General features: G+C 61.5%; 1 protein-coding gene across 2 annotated transcripts in view; it reads right to left on the reverse strand.

Annotated features, from left to right (window-relative positions):
* Positions 1-13,838, reverse strand: part of GRIK4 (glutamate ionotropic receptor kainate type subunit 4) — a 221,149-nt gene that overhangs the window by 97,878 nt on the left and 109,433 nt on the right. Inside the window, exon 3 of one of the 2 annotated variants that reach the window (XM_056108186.1) lies at positions 7,277-7,441. In XM_056108186.1, coding sequence (XP_055964161.1) covers positions 7,277-7,441 — 165 coding nt within the window. Of the gene's footprint in view, positions 1-7,276; positions 7,442-13,838 lie in introns of those variants that run through there. The other variant, XM_056108187.1, reaches the window with a different exon arrangement.

Below are 13,838 nucleotides of genomic sequence, written 5' to 3' on the forward strand. Positions count from 1 at the left end.
CCTGATGTCAGACTAGCTATTTAATGTATTAACAGAGCGCCACGTGAATTAATACAGTGCTGTTAAAATAGTTTAACTACATTTCCATGTAATTGGTTTCCTTGGTCATCCTGTTTCATTTTATCCATTTAGAAATAGACTCGTCCGGGGCCAGAGAGATAGGACAGGGGGGAGGGTGCTAGCTTTTCATGTGGCTGACGCAGGTTTGATCCCGCCATCCTGCAGGGCCGCCTGAGCATGCCCAGAAGTGATTTTCAGGCACAGAGCCAAGAGGCAGCCCCGAGCAAACAAAGTCGGGTGTGGACCCCCAAACAAACAAAAAGTCTAAAAATACCTGCCTAAAAAGTTCATTACACGGGGCTGGAGCGATAGCACAGCGGGTAGGGCGTCTGCCTTGCACACGGCCAACCTGGGTTCAATTCCCAGCATCCCATATGGTCCCCTGAGCACCGCCAGAAGTAACTTCTGAGTGCAGAGCCAGGAGTAAACCCTGTGTATTGCCAGGTGTGACCCAAAAAGAAAAAAAAAAGTTCATTACACACTCCCCCACTATGAGTGGTTCTTAAGCTACTCACACCTGCAGACTAGTGAAAATCGAAGAAATATTTTTCAGACTGCTCAGGCAGAAATGAAAAGCATTACTTACATTATTGCACACATAAATGTCTACAGTATTTATAATAGGGACACTACATGGTCCCCGTACACTGTGGGAACGCTGCGATAATTTTGCAGAGACTGGCAGAAAATTTCTGGCGACCAGCTCCAATCTGTGGATATGCAGCTGTAAACCACCGCCACAGCCTTCGCCGAGGCCCGCCTCCGATCTTTCCACCTGGCGGACTCCTACTCACCCTCCAGCACCCATTCAGTGCCTGTCCCTCAGCAGGAAACTCCCCCTCTCCCTCCCTCTGCTTGCAGGATGCTCTGGCAGCGTCCACGTTACTCTCCAGCTGCCCAAGAGGGTCAGTCTCCAGAGCCTCTCAATGCCGACCAGCTTCTGCCCCAAGCTGGCTCACTGTGCGAGGTCACACGGAAGCATCTCCCACAAAAGCTTCTTACAGAAAGTCACAAGCCCCCCACTCCCAGCGCCAGAGTCCCAAAGGTGCTCAGAACGATGTCTTCCATTCAGTGCAGAGCAAAATCCAAACACACAGATATAATACGGTGTAATGAGAGAATCCGAATGGAATGGTAGGGGGTGAGAAAAGAGAGTGGGGGTGGGGTCTTTGTGTGACCGAATGTGTGTGTGTGTGTACATGTGGTATTTCGTTGTGACTATCTCAACAACAGAAGTGTGTGTGTGTGTGTGTGTTGTGTGTCTGAACGGTGTTTGAACGTGTGTGTGAATGGGTATGGTATTTTTTCTTGTGTGACCATCTGTGTGTGGTGTCCCTGTGTGACTATCTGAATGGAAGTGTGTGTGTGTGTGTGTGTGTGTGTGTAGTGGGGTGTTCTTGTGTGACTATCTGAACTGTGCATGTGCGGTGTTCCTATGTGATTATCTAATTAGAAGTGCGGTATTCCTGTGTGATGATCTAACTGGAAGTGTGTGTATTATTCTTGTGTGATTATCTGAAGTTTGTGTGTGTGTGTGTGTGTGTGGTATTCTTGTGTGAGTATCTAAATGGAAGCATGTGTGTGTGTGTGTGTGTGTGTGTGTGTGTATCAGGTCCCTGTGTGCCTGAGTGTCGATGTCTTGTGTGTGTGAACATGGAGCTTGGCCCAGCCCCTCTGCAGGGTCTGCTGAATGCAGGCAGTAGGTGCCATGGGGACTTCTCCATATCGGAAAAGTTCTGGATTCTAAGAGCCTCCGGCCGCTAGCACTTGTGTCCCTGTCTCCATCTTCCTCTCTGGACTGGAACCCCTGAGGGCAGTGGTCAGGTCTGGCCAGTCCTGGCGTGAGGATTCACTCAGCAAGTGCTCTGTCAATGGAATGGAAGTAACTGCAAATGAGCCCAGCAACAGTGGGACCATCGTCCCTGATGCTGTGGCCAGGGTGTCAGGGAATCTGGACACGGGTCTTCTGCTTCCTTCGAGGGTGGTCATTTCCACGGGGGCTTGGCTGGGGCGTGTCTGTGAGCCCCTCCGAGTGGCTGTGGGTCTGCGTGAGGGGCGGGTGGAGGGAGGTGCCTTCCTCCCTGCTCCCAGGGAGCTGGGCTGGGAGTGACGTCGCCATGACAACCCAGTTTTCCAGCCTGCCGAGGGGCTGGAAGGCGAGTTGTCGAGCAGCTGCTGGATGCACCCCACACTGCGGGCTCGGCCCCTCCCGTGACGGCGGCAGAGGGCGCCTCAGAGGTTGGGCTGGACACAGACGCCTTCCCTCTCCAGTTCTCCCAGGGAAATGGTCTGGCTGTGGCATGGTGAGGGGTCCTGGGTGGCCTGCAGGCAGCTTCGTGGAGGCGGGGGGAGCAGCTGATCCTTGGTGGGTCTCTGAGCACGGGGGCCCACAGCCAGCCACGGGGAACTGGACGTGAGTCGGAGCAGACGGTCTGGGAAGATGGGGCGTGCTCCACATCCAACTGTTCCCGGCACTGCGGCCCGCGTGGAGCAGGAGGGCCAGGTCTGTGCCAGCAGCACCGTCCGCCCTGTGCCCAGCACAGGCCTGGCCTGCCAGGAGCTGGCCCGGAAGCGGCCCTCACTCAGACGCAACCTCCAGCTGGATGCCAGGCACCACGGAGCTGGGTCGGAGCACTCCAAACCCTCAGCCGGGCGAGGACAGTCTCCACAGCCCCCCACAGGCAGGCAACGAGCTGCTCCCCAAACCCTCCAGCATCTGCACCCCCCCGTCCCTCCCAGCATGGGCACCACGGCCCCCGCTGTCCCCTTCTACTGCCCCTCCCACTCCCACTGTCCACAGCCACCCCGTCTGCCTCACCAGCCCACGCCCGGCCTTTTGGGACTTGGAGCATGGTGGACTCGTGTGACTCCTGGGGCCCCGCTAAGGACTCCCCCGAGGCCTGAGTGCAAAAGCCGGAAGAGAAGCCCCATGGGAAGGAGCCCTCAGCCCGAGCCATACGCACTGCACCCACCCGCACCTGGCCTCCCGGAGTCCCTTTCTTCTCTCCACACGTCACACACACACAAGGTCCAGCCCTGTGGCCTCACCTACTCCCCAGCCTGTCCTGGGCCCCCGCTTTGACTTGCTCTGGCCTTCACGAGCCCAAAGAGCTACTCTGAGCTTTCATTGCATCCCAGGAAAAAAAAAAGGGGGGCCTGCCTCAGTTTCCCCACCTGCACATGAGAAGATCACACCAGACCGTTTCTGGGGACTGTAACTTAGGGTGCAGGTGGGATGCAGGCAGGACATTCAGAGCTGGGGCATGAGGGGAGTGGCCGCTACCTCTCCTCCCTCACCTCCTTCCTCCCACGGGCCCCTTGCCTTCCCCCGGGCTCATTCATGGGGCTGGGGGAGATGCCCCCAGGAGGCTCCAAGTCACAAAGAGAGAGAGTGTGTGTGTGTGTGTGTGTGTGTGTGTGGTGCACGCGTGTGTATGTGTACGTGTGTGAGAGTGTGTGTGTGTGTGTGTGTGGGGTGCACGCGTGTGTGTACGTGTGTGAGAGAGTGTGTGTGTGTGTGTGTACGTGTGTGAGTGAGTGTGTGTGTGTGTGTGTGTGTGTGTGTGCTGGGGTTGGATCTGGGGGACCCGGCATGGTGCTGGCGGCAAGGCTGGGCCGAGGCTCCCGCTTCCAGTTGGGCAGTAAATTAAACTGCAAACAGGCTCTGGCAGCAGCGGGCACTGCGCCTCAGGGTGTCTGGGCGAGAGAGGGTGGGTGCTCAGTTAAGCTCTGATAGCGAGGCTCAAGGGAGCGGAGAGGGCCCAGCGCCCTGTGGGAGAGCAGCCGTGGGGGTGAGAGCCGAGGGCAGGCGGTGGGGGGGGGCTCTCGGGGCTGGGCCTGCCTCTGCTTTCAGAGAAACGCGCGGCACATCAAGAGGCCAGAAGCAGTGCCAGGGAAGGGGCGGAGACGGAGATGTGGCGTGGGCAACGCCTGGAAGGGAGGGGACGGAGAAGGTGGCGCCCTCACTGGACGCAGACCCGCTTCAGGACGGCTCTGGGTGTCCTGGCTTGCTCTTCAGCGCTGCCCGAGTGGGGCGGGCGCACGTGCCCCTGCCAGCCTCATTCTACAGCACCTGAGTCTGGCGTGCAGTGTCCTGGGCAGCTGCATACCTCACTGTCCTTAATTCTGCACTAGCCGCTGTCCCGAGGACTCCCGTGTCTGCCTGCGGGGCCCCTGGAACATGCCAGAGAAGGCCCAGTGCGTGCAGGGCTGGTAACCCAACGGGGCTGGGGCTCCGCCTTCTGATCACGGGCGGCGGCCGAGGCTCACGGTGGTCCTTGAAGCAGGACCCCCGCCCAGGACCTGGTAGGGATACTATAGAAGTCCAGGATCCCAAAGAAGCCCAACCAACTTTTGGGGGGCAGGTACTGTGTTTGGCCACAGCTGGCAGTGCTCAGGACTCACTCCTGGCTCTCGCTCAGGAGTCACTGCTGGCAGGGTGGGGGGGCAGGGTGGGGTCAAGTCCCCGAGGGCTGTGCCTGAGGCAAACGCCCGGGCCCCTGTGCTCTCTCCAGCCCGTGTGGGGTTTGGTTTTGTTTGTTTTTAAAGACATGGCTTTCGGTGAGATGCAGCCCGTGGTGCGGCCTGGCGGGCTCAGGGCTACCACATGCCTCCTGGCCCTGCTCAGGAGGGCCAGCAGGGTGGCAGGAACGAGAGGGGCCTGTGCGGGCCCCAGTGCCATCACCCAAGCTCACCCCCTCCAGGGGCTTTCCGTGGCGATGCCAGGCCCTGGTCAGGAGAGGCAGCGTGGAACTGGACAGCCGCTGCTTCTTTGGGAGTCCCCTCCCCACCCAAAGCCTACAGGCCTGAAGCCGCCAGCTGCAGGGGGCCCTGACGGTGGCCAAGGAAGTGGACGGGGGCCAGGCAGTGGACTGCTGCTCACTGCCCGCCAGCGTGCGGATGTCAGCCAGACGGGTGGTGAAGGCGGTGAGTCTGGAGTGCAGGACACTCCTGAGCCCTCAGCGAGGGCTGAGTCTCCTCTGTATGGTGGGGGAGGGGGTCGTCCCTGACCTCTTGTGCTGGGCCTCGGGGTAGGGAGAGGCACATGGAACAGAGTGAGGCTCAGATCTGGAACCCCCGGGGCGCCACCCACAGCTCCTGCAGCCAGATAGGGAACCCGAGGTCCGACTGGAAGAGGAAAACCAAGGTCCGACAGGAAGAGGAAAACCAAGGTCCAACAGGAAGAGGGAAACTGAGGTCCAACAGGAAGAGGGAAACCGAGGTCCGACAGCAAGAGGGAAACCGGGGTCCAACAGGAAGAGGGAAACCGAGGTCCGAGAGGAAGAGGGAATACAAGGTCCAACAGGAAGAGGGAATCCAAGGTCCAACAGGAAGAGGGAAACTGAGGTCCGACAGGAAGAGGGAATCCGAGGTCCGACAGGAAGAGGAAAACCAAGGTCCGACAGGAAGAGGGAAACCGAGGTTCGAGAGGAAGAGGGAATACAAGGTCCAACAGGAAGAGGGAAACTGAGGTTCGACAGGAAGAGGGAATCCGAGGTCCGACAGGAAGAGGGAAACGAGGTTCGACAGGAAGAGGGAATCCGAGGTCCGACAGGAAGAGGGAAACTGAGGTTTGACAGGAAGAGGGAATCCGAGGTCCAACAGGAAGAGGGAATCCAAGGTCCAACAGGAAGAGGGAATCCAAGGTCCAACAGGAAGAGGAAAACCGAGGTCCGAGAGGAAGAGGGAATCCAAGGTCCAACAGGAAGAGGGAAACCGAGGTCCGAGAGGAAGAGGGAATCCAAGGTCCAACAGGAAGAGGGAAACCGAGGTCCGACAGGAAGAGGGAATCCAAGGTCTGACAGGAAGAGGAAAACTGAGGTTCGACAGGAAGAGGGAAACCAAGGTCCGAGAGGAAAAGGGAATCCAAGGTCCAACAGGAAGAGGGAAACTGAGGTTCAACATGAAGAGGGAAACCGAGGTCCGACAGGAAGAGGGAACCCGAGGTCCGACAGGAAGAGGAAAACCGAGGTTCGACAGGAAGAGGGAAACCGAGGTTCGAGAGGAAGAGGGAAACCGAGGTCCGAGAGGAAGAGGGAAACTGAGGTTCGACAGGAAGAGGGAAACTGAGGTCCAACAGGAAGAGGGAACCCGAGGTCCGACAGGAAGAGGAAAACCAGAGGTTCGACAGGAAGAGGGAAACCGAGGTCTGAGAGGAAGAGAGAATCCGAGGTCCGACAGGAAGAGGGAAACTGAGGTTTGACAGGAAGAGGGAATCCGAGGTCCAACAGGAAGAGGGAATCCAAGGTCCAACAGGAAGAGGGAATCCAAGGTCCAACAGGAAGAGGAAAACCGAGGTCCGAGAGGAAGAGGGAATCCAAGGTCCAACAGGAAGAGGGAAACCGAGGTCCAAGAGGAAGAGGGAATCCAAGGTCCAACAGGAAGAGGGAACTCGAGGTCCGACAGGAAGAGGAAAACCGAGGTCCAACAGGAAGAGGGAAACCGAGGTTCGACAGGAAGAGGGAAACTGAGGTCCGACAGGAAGAGGGAACCCGAGGTCCGACAGGAAGAGGAAAACCGAGGTTCGACAGGTAGAGGGAAACCGAGGTCCGAGAAGAAGAGGGAAACCGAGGTCCGAGAGGAAGAGGGCTCCATCCCAGGGGACCCCCGGGGCGTGCTGTTTCCTCCCACAATCCAGCCCTGGGCACGAGGAAGGGCCCAGCAGCGCCCCGGGCTGCCCGAGCACACCTGGGGCCCTTTGTGGTGGCGACAGGCAGGGAGTGCGGGTGGGCCGGTCAGAGAGGCAGAGGGCGGGCACGAGGTCAGATGCTGGGGCCCCCACAGGGCTCAGCCTGAGACTGCTGGGTGTGGCGCTGTAACAGCAGCACAGAGAGCCGAAACCCTACGGCTCACAAGGACGGGCGCCCACTGTGCCTCCAGATCACGGATGCCACAGAGACACTCCCACGGACTGAGCGACAGCTCCTCAGGGAGGGGGTCTGCCTTGCAGGCGGCCCACGGCTCCATCCTGGCACCCTAGAAGGTCCCTGGAGCCCACCAGGAGGGAGCCAGATCCCCGCTGGGCGGGTCCCTAGGCTCCCCAGCCCCCCCAACCACAGGTGTGGGGGAGCAGACAAAGCTGCTCCCTCCTTCTACCCGCCCCCAGACCACGTGGAGGTTGACAGGCCCCTCCAGAGCCACCCCCCCACCCACCCCTCCACGCTGGTCGCTTGGGTCCCAGCCCTCGGGAGCGGGTGGCCCGGCCCGTGCTACCTACTGGTCTCCGCCGTTTCGTACTCGCTGTCTCGGAGGAGCTCGAAGATGTCCACCTCGACCTTGGCCTTGCCCAGCCTCTCGGGAGCGCGGTTGATGCGGTTCTTGGCCAGCGTGATGGACAGCCGCTCCCCTCGGCTGCACTCCATGGGGTCGTCCAGGATGGCAGCTGCAGGCAGCAAGCAGAGGGGGCCAGTGAGTCCTCTGCCTTGGCCGCACCGTCCCCAGGGGCCATTCTCTGCATGCCAGGGGCCGCGTTGGAGCCCCGATTCCAGGGTGGAGAACCTGCGCGGGACCTCTCTGATGCCAGAGCACCAGGGGTCTTCTGTGCGTAAGACCGCACACCCAGGCCAACGGCTCCAGGAGACCCAGGCTACAGGCACTCAGGCAGCTGTGCATGAAGAAAGCGAGCTGTGTGCAAAAGGAGTGAGCCATGTGCAAAGGAAGCGAATCATATGCGGAAGAGAGCCGTGTGCAGAGGAGGTGAGCCGTGTGCAATGGAAGTGAGCTGTGTGCAATGGAAAAGCAAGGGGGCCTGTCCTTGCAAAATGGCACTCTGAGCTGGGGAGATTCTCCCCTGGGAGACACCGAGAGGGCCCAAGGCGCCAGCCTGAGCGATGCCCAGGCTCGGACACTAGGAGCCAGGCCATCTCAGGGGCTAGTTCCTTCTCTGCACCAATCTTTTCCTGCCTGGACGTTCAGACAGTGAGACAGGGCGGGCATGGGGAGTCAGTGGTGAGTGCAGGCAGCTGGCCTGTCATGCACAGGCGTGGCCATTTGGACTTCGAGAGGACGAGCACCCCACGGGGTCCGTGCTCCAGGGGCACCATGGGATTCAGCTCGTGGCATCACAGACTGGGGAGTCCGTCCCCACGCCGCCTCCCAGCCAGGGGGCCCGTTTCTCCACCGGCTGAGGAGGACAAAGACAGCTGCTGCGAAGGGCCCACGAACCGCGCAGGCAGGGCCTGGCACCGTGGACACCACACCGGGAGCAGGATGGAGCCCCATGAACTGTGTGCTCTTGGAAGGGGAGGAAGTGAGCCGGAAGTCGATGCAGAACACCATGACTGTCCCTGTTTACTCACTGAGCCCGGAGGGGAAGGGCCCCAGCCCATGAGCTGAGGAGTGGGGGGACAAACACTCAGGAGACTGGCCGGAGAGAGGGCACAGCACGCGGCTGACAGCTCCATCCTCAGCACAACCAGGAATGACCCCAGCACCCCCACACGGGGGGCACGCAGGAAACGCCGCGGCAGGGACAGACCACAGAGCTGTGCTGGAAGGAGCCACCTGCAAGCTGCGCTTGTCATGAAGGGTCCACGAGAGGGAATCAGAGACAGGACGCGGGTCAGAGAGCACCTCGGGGCGATGGGAGCACTGGGAGCGGGTCATGATCCCTGCAGGGCTTCTCCGGGGAGGGACAAGGGTCTCTCACTGGTGGTGTCTGGGGCCCCGTGGCCAGGGTGTGGGCAGGCAGCGCTGGGGGTTCCAGGCCTAGGAGGTCGTGCTGGGGGTGGGACTCGGGGCCTCGGGCCGGGGAGGCAGCACTCCAGCCTCTCTGAGATCTCCCTGGGGCATGTTCACGATGATAAAAGGCTACGACTGATGGGAGCGGCGAGGCCCCCTCCATAAATACACCGACAACACTAAATCGTGTGCTTTAAATGGGCAAACCGTGTGGCATTTGAATTATATTTCAATAAAACTGTTCCAGGAAAAAAGAATACCAAGCTCATGTTTGGGAAGTCAGAGGCTCGGCGGGGCAGGCTGGGAGCTGAGCTGAGACTGTTTCCCCCGCATGGGCTCTGGGGGCCACGGTCGGTGTGGACGGAGGGCCACACACACCTGCCTCTCCAGCGATCGTCCCCACCCCCACCCGACCACACGCCTTCCGGGTCACATTTCCAAATGAAAGCTTACAAACCTCAGCGATTTGGGGCTGACTTCTATTGCCTCTCTGAAGAATGAAGTGTTGACGGTTGGGAGTATGCCAGGGGTCACGGCGGGTCCCGGTGCCCGGGAAACAGAGGCGGCTGGGCGGGGGCCGAGCTGCCCGCCACATCTGAGGGCCCAGTCACGCAGGGGTAGCCAGAGAACCGAGATGACAGAGCCTGGCCCCCCACTGAGTGACGCCCCCCAGAGGGGAGTCCAGAGAAGCTGACTCGGGACATAAAGACCGGACACTGTGAGGGCCAGGGAGGAAGGTGGGATGGGGTAGGGGGAGAAGGGATGGGCAGCCCGAGGGTGTGTTCTCCAGCAGGCTTCGGGGAGGCAGCCGAGGGGTACTGCCAGCCGCCCCCCTGTGTGGGGGCCTGAGCGAACACCCTGCCCCAGCCTGTCCTTCCCGCCAGACGTCCCAGCCTCCCCCAGCGGCTGTGCTCTGGCCGGCCCCCTGCCCTGTCTCCCCGGGACTCTGCTCCCTGCGGCCTCCGCCCCAGCAGTGCTTCTCAGCTACTCACGTCTGGCACAGCCGGTGCCCCTGGGTCTGCCAGCAGAGTCTGAACCGGAACCACGTGGCACTGCCCTCCCCGCTTCAGATGCTCTCGGAAGGTGCAGGCCTCAGACTGCCTCCCCGACAAAGCATCCCCACCTGGAAGGGGGGCTCACACATCTCTCTTCTCTGGCCCTCCCTCCTCTGAATCTCCCTCCCCTCTCTCTAGCCCCTCCTTCTCTCTCTCTCTTCCTCTCCCCCCCCCCCCCCGTTTCTCCCTCCCTCTCTCTCTTCCCTTTTCTCTCCTCCCTCTCCCTCCCCTCTCCCTCCTCCTTCCCCTCCCTCTCTCCCCCTAGCCTTGGTCCTGCTCATCCTCCCTGCTGTCTACCTGCCACCATCTGAAACACGCACATGTGACCCACAGCCACATGCACACACGTGCACACAGATGCACACACAGGCCCATGCTGTGGTGTGTCGCGGCCGCAGACTCTGGTTCACGCTCATCTCGTCTCCCTCTGCTCACGGACCTCTCACTCAGAATGAGCCCTTCACTCGGACACCTCCTCCTGGAAGCCTCTGCTGCGCCCAGCCTGTGCGGTCAGAGGAGGCCTGCCCTTGGCTTTCCGCTCAGCCGTGCCTGCCCCCTCACCTAGCACGTCGCGGTCAGCCCTGCCCTGCCCTCTGAGAGAGTCTATGCCAAGCTCCTCGTTCGTCCTTAAAAAATACTCACCGACCTTTGCAATGTGGTCCTGAAGAAGCGGGGGTCCCCCACCCCACCCCTGGCGCAGGAGCGGGGAGACCTCGGGAGTGAGCAAGACAGTACTGCGGGCCACAGCCCAGCCCTCACAAGCCCCATGCAGGGGCGCGAGACCGTCCAAGCGGAGTCCAGAGCAGCGCCCACAGTAGGGATAGACGGAGTGACCGGCAGACAGACACACTGCTGCTGTCGGACAGAAGGACAAGCCACAGGAGAACCCCATGCACAGAGGGTGGGATCTAAGGTACAGAGAGAACCCCACAGTCGCCAAGATGAGACCCTCTACTTTCCCAGATAGGCAGGAGAGCCATGGACACTCAAGCCAAGGAGTGGACCAGGCGGCGACAAGCTGGGCACAGGGCGCCATGTCCACGGTCCTCGGGACCCATGGCGATGCCCAGCCGCCAGCCAGGACACCCAATGTCCCCAGGACGAAGGCAGAGAGGCGGGTGGAGCTGGCCCAGGCTCACGGCTGAGTGGGAAACAAGATGAGCTGGACAAGAGCTGGACAAGAGTCCCCGGACTCTGCCCTCAAGCAAGCAAACGGCGACTGTATGTCAGTGTTCCTCCTCCAGGCTCGGGGAGATCACAGAGTCCCCGGGAAGCCGAGTCAGTCACGTGGCCGTGAGGGTGGCAGCGGTGTCCCCAGCACACGCATGACCCCCTGACCCGTTTATTCGGAAACCTGTGTGGCTTCTTGATGGGGAACTGCTATCCACCAAAATACCTTCCATGGCGGGCAGTGGGGAGGTGGAATCATGATTCTTCTGACTTCCTCCTCTCCTCCCCTAGAAGCAGAGCCCCGGAAACTGTGCTTTATACGATCTCTCACTCCCCCTTCCTCCCCGCCACAGCCACCAGGGGCTGGAGGCCGTGCCGCCTCACTCACGGGTCCTGAGCCCCGTCCAGGGTCCTGAAGCCCGTGTCAGCCTGCGATGGGCCTTGCTCCCGCCTTGGGCTCTGACATGGAGGCCAGGAGGCGAGTCCGCCCTTCACCCTGCCCTCCTCCCAGCTCTTCCACCCCCCCCCACTGTCAGGGCGCCCCGCCCCTCTGCACGAAGCCTTTGTCTTCCACACCCCGCCCCCGCCCCCCGCCCTGACGCTGGTTCTCTGCCAGCCAGCAGCCCCTGGCAGGGAACCCTGGAACCCCCAGCCGCATCTCTGCCGCTTCCACTTGCCAGATCTTTATTCTGGAGAGTGAGTTAGAGGCACGCGTGGAGGTGCTCGGGAGTCAGTGCTCGGGGGACAGGGCGCCCGAAGCTTCTACACGCCAAGGCTAGCCCGCACCATTCCCAGGCGCCCGACACTCTCAGAGAGGTGACCAACCCCCTGCCCGGGCAGCTCTGTTCCCTGCCGCCCACCCACCTCTCCCCAGGGGTGTCCCTCCGCCAATCCTGCTCCCTTCCCCTCCCTCGTCTCTCCTTCCCCACGGCAGGGATGCCTCCACTGCTCCCCACGACCTGCCCCGTGTCTCCTCCCTCACCTCCCACCCGGGCCCCTGAGCCCGGCGGTCCCGTGGGACTCACCAGAGTGGGCCACTCTGCCATCTGCTCCCAGGGGCCTCTCACGGGCAGCCCCTGCTTTCCTGCCCATCTCCAAAGTCCCCTGAGATCTTGCCTGTTCTGGGTGAAACGGGGCTGGTCCTGAGGTCACCACGGCTGGGGGCCAGGGGAGGAGCAAACCCACGAAGCACCACATCACGGAGAGAACGCCGCCCTGGTGCCCCTGCTGCCCCGGCCCCACAACAATGGGTGGCACCAGCCGGGCAGACCTGCCCTCTCCAAACAAACCCCACCCCACCCCCAGCTGATGCCCTTGCTTGGGCCCGCCTCCCCTTCCAGTATCCCTCATGAGCCACACCCCAGGCACGCTGGAAGGAAGTGGGTGCACTTTCACAAGGTCCCGAGCAGGCCAAGGGGCCACCTCACAGGGTGGGTGACAAAGGCAGTGACGCTGGAGAACCTCCACTGCCGGCCCCAGGGCACCCTGCGCCCTCTGCAGCGGGTACCATGGGTCAACCTCAGCCTGGCCTTTCGGGGTCCTGGTGTGCTCTCAGAGCGCAGAGCGGTGTGTGTGTGTGTGGGGGGGGGGGCGGGCGGCTGCTAGCAGCACGCGCGGGGCCGGGGAGCAGCAAACACTCACCTCGGGGACGTAACAGCAGACGATGCTGCTGCCATCTGCCACCGGAATGAAAAGCTCGTAAATTTAATTCAGTCCGGACCAGGCAATTACCCACTTTAAAAATTAAGGACTGAGACTGTAAACCCACTGAACGTCAGATCTTCCTACAGGGCAGGTGGAGGAGAGAGACGAGAGGGAGGAAGGACGAAGACAAAGACCGGGGTGTGAGGCGGGGAGGAAATCCAGGAGTGGGGGGCAGGAGCGCGGGGTCTGTGGGGCCCCCACCGGACGCAGACCCCAGCCTCAGACACCAGGGTGGGAGCGGGGAGCGTGCAGGGCAGAGGCGCTTGTCCTGCTTACGGCTGACCGGGTGCTGTCCCCACACTGCACACAGTCCTCTGCACCCTGCCGGGAGTGACCCCTGAGCACCGCCGGGCGCAGCCCCTCCAAAATACAAAATAAACCTGGGACTAGCAAGGGAGAGTATGAGGCAGGCACCGAGTGAGCGAAAGAGAGACAGACAGACGGGGACAGAGAAAGAGACACAGCAAGGAAGCGAGAACAGGGAGAGCGAGCAGGAGCAGGGGAGGAGAGCCAGACAGAGCGAGAACCAGAGAGAGGGAGGTAGAGAGAGGGAGGGAAGGAGGGAGGGAGAAAGGGAGGAGACAAGCACAGACAGGGGCCAGAGCCGCCCCCTGAGCCAAGTTCACTCGGACCCTTTCACTCCGCAGCCTCCCGTGTCCGCCCCGGTTTCCAGCTAGTGCCACGTGAGCAGCAGACTCGCCCCTGGGCCCGTCACCCCAGGACCCGGAAACTGGGACACTCCCAAGAAGGGCGATGCAGCACGTGGGGGGCCCCGGGCCCGGGCTAGCCTGGGAGGCCCAGGCGGGGCCGAGCCTGCAGCTGAGGAGCAGGTGGGAGAAGGGGCTGCAGAGAGCAGGGGCCGTGCGGCTCTGGGCCGCCTGCGTCTGGCTGCAGGGAAGGCGGGGCCGTGCCATTCGCAGGGACGGGGATGGCACCGGAGGGCATCACGCCAGTCAGGGGCATGGGAGGGAAAACCCAACGGGACCGCGCCTGCATGGGGTCTGAGGGACGTGCAGGGCTTGCCTCAGAGTCACCTTCAGAGCTGAGTTGGCTACAAGGGAACAGGCAGGCCCTGCTTGGGGACAGGTGTTCTGGCCACACCCTGGACAGCGCTGCCAATCACGGCGCCCAAGCCCGCCTGTCTTGAACCAAGTGTGTTGGGAGACGGGG

The sequence above is a fragment of the Sorex fumeus genome, unplaced genomic scaffold (genome assembly GCF_029834395.1).
Source record: "Sorex fumeus unplaced genomic scaffold, SorFum_2.1 ptg000198l, whole genome shotgun sequence".
NCBI classification, from domain to species: Eukaryota; Metazoa; Chordata; class Mammalia; order Eulipotyphla; family Soricidae; genus Sorex; species Sorex fumeus.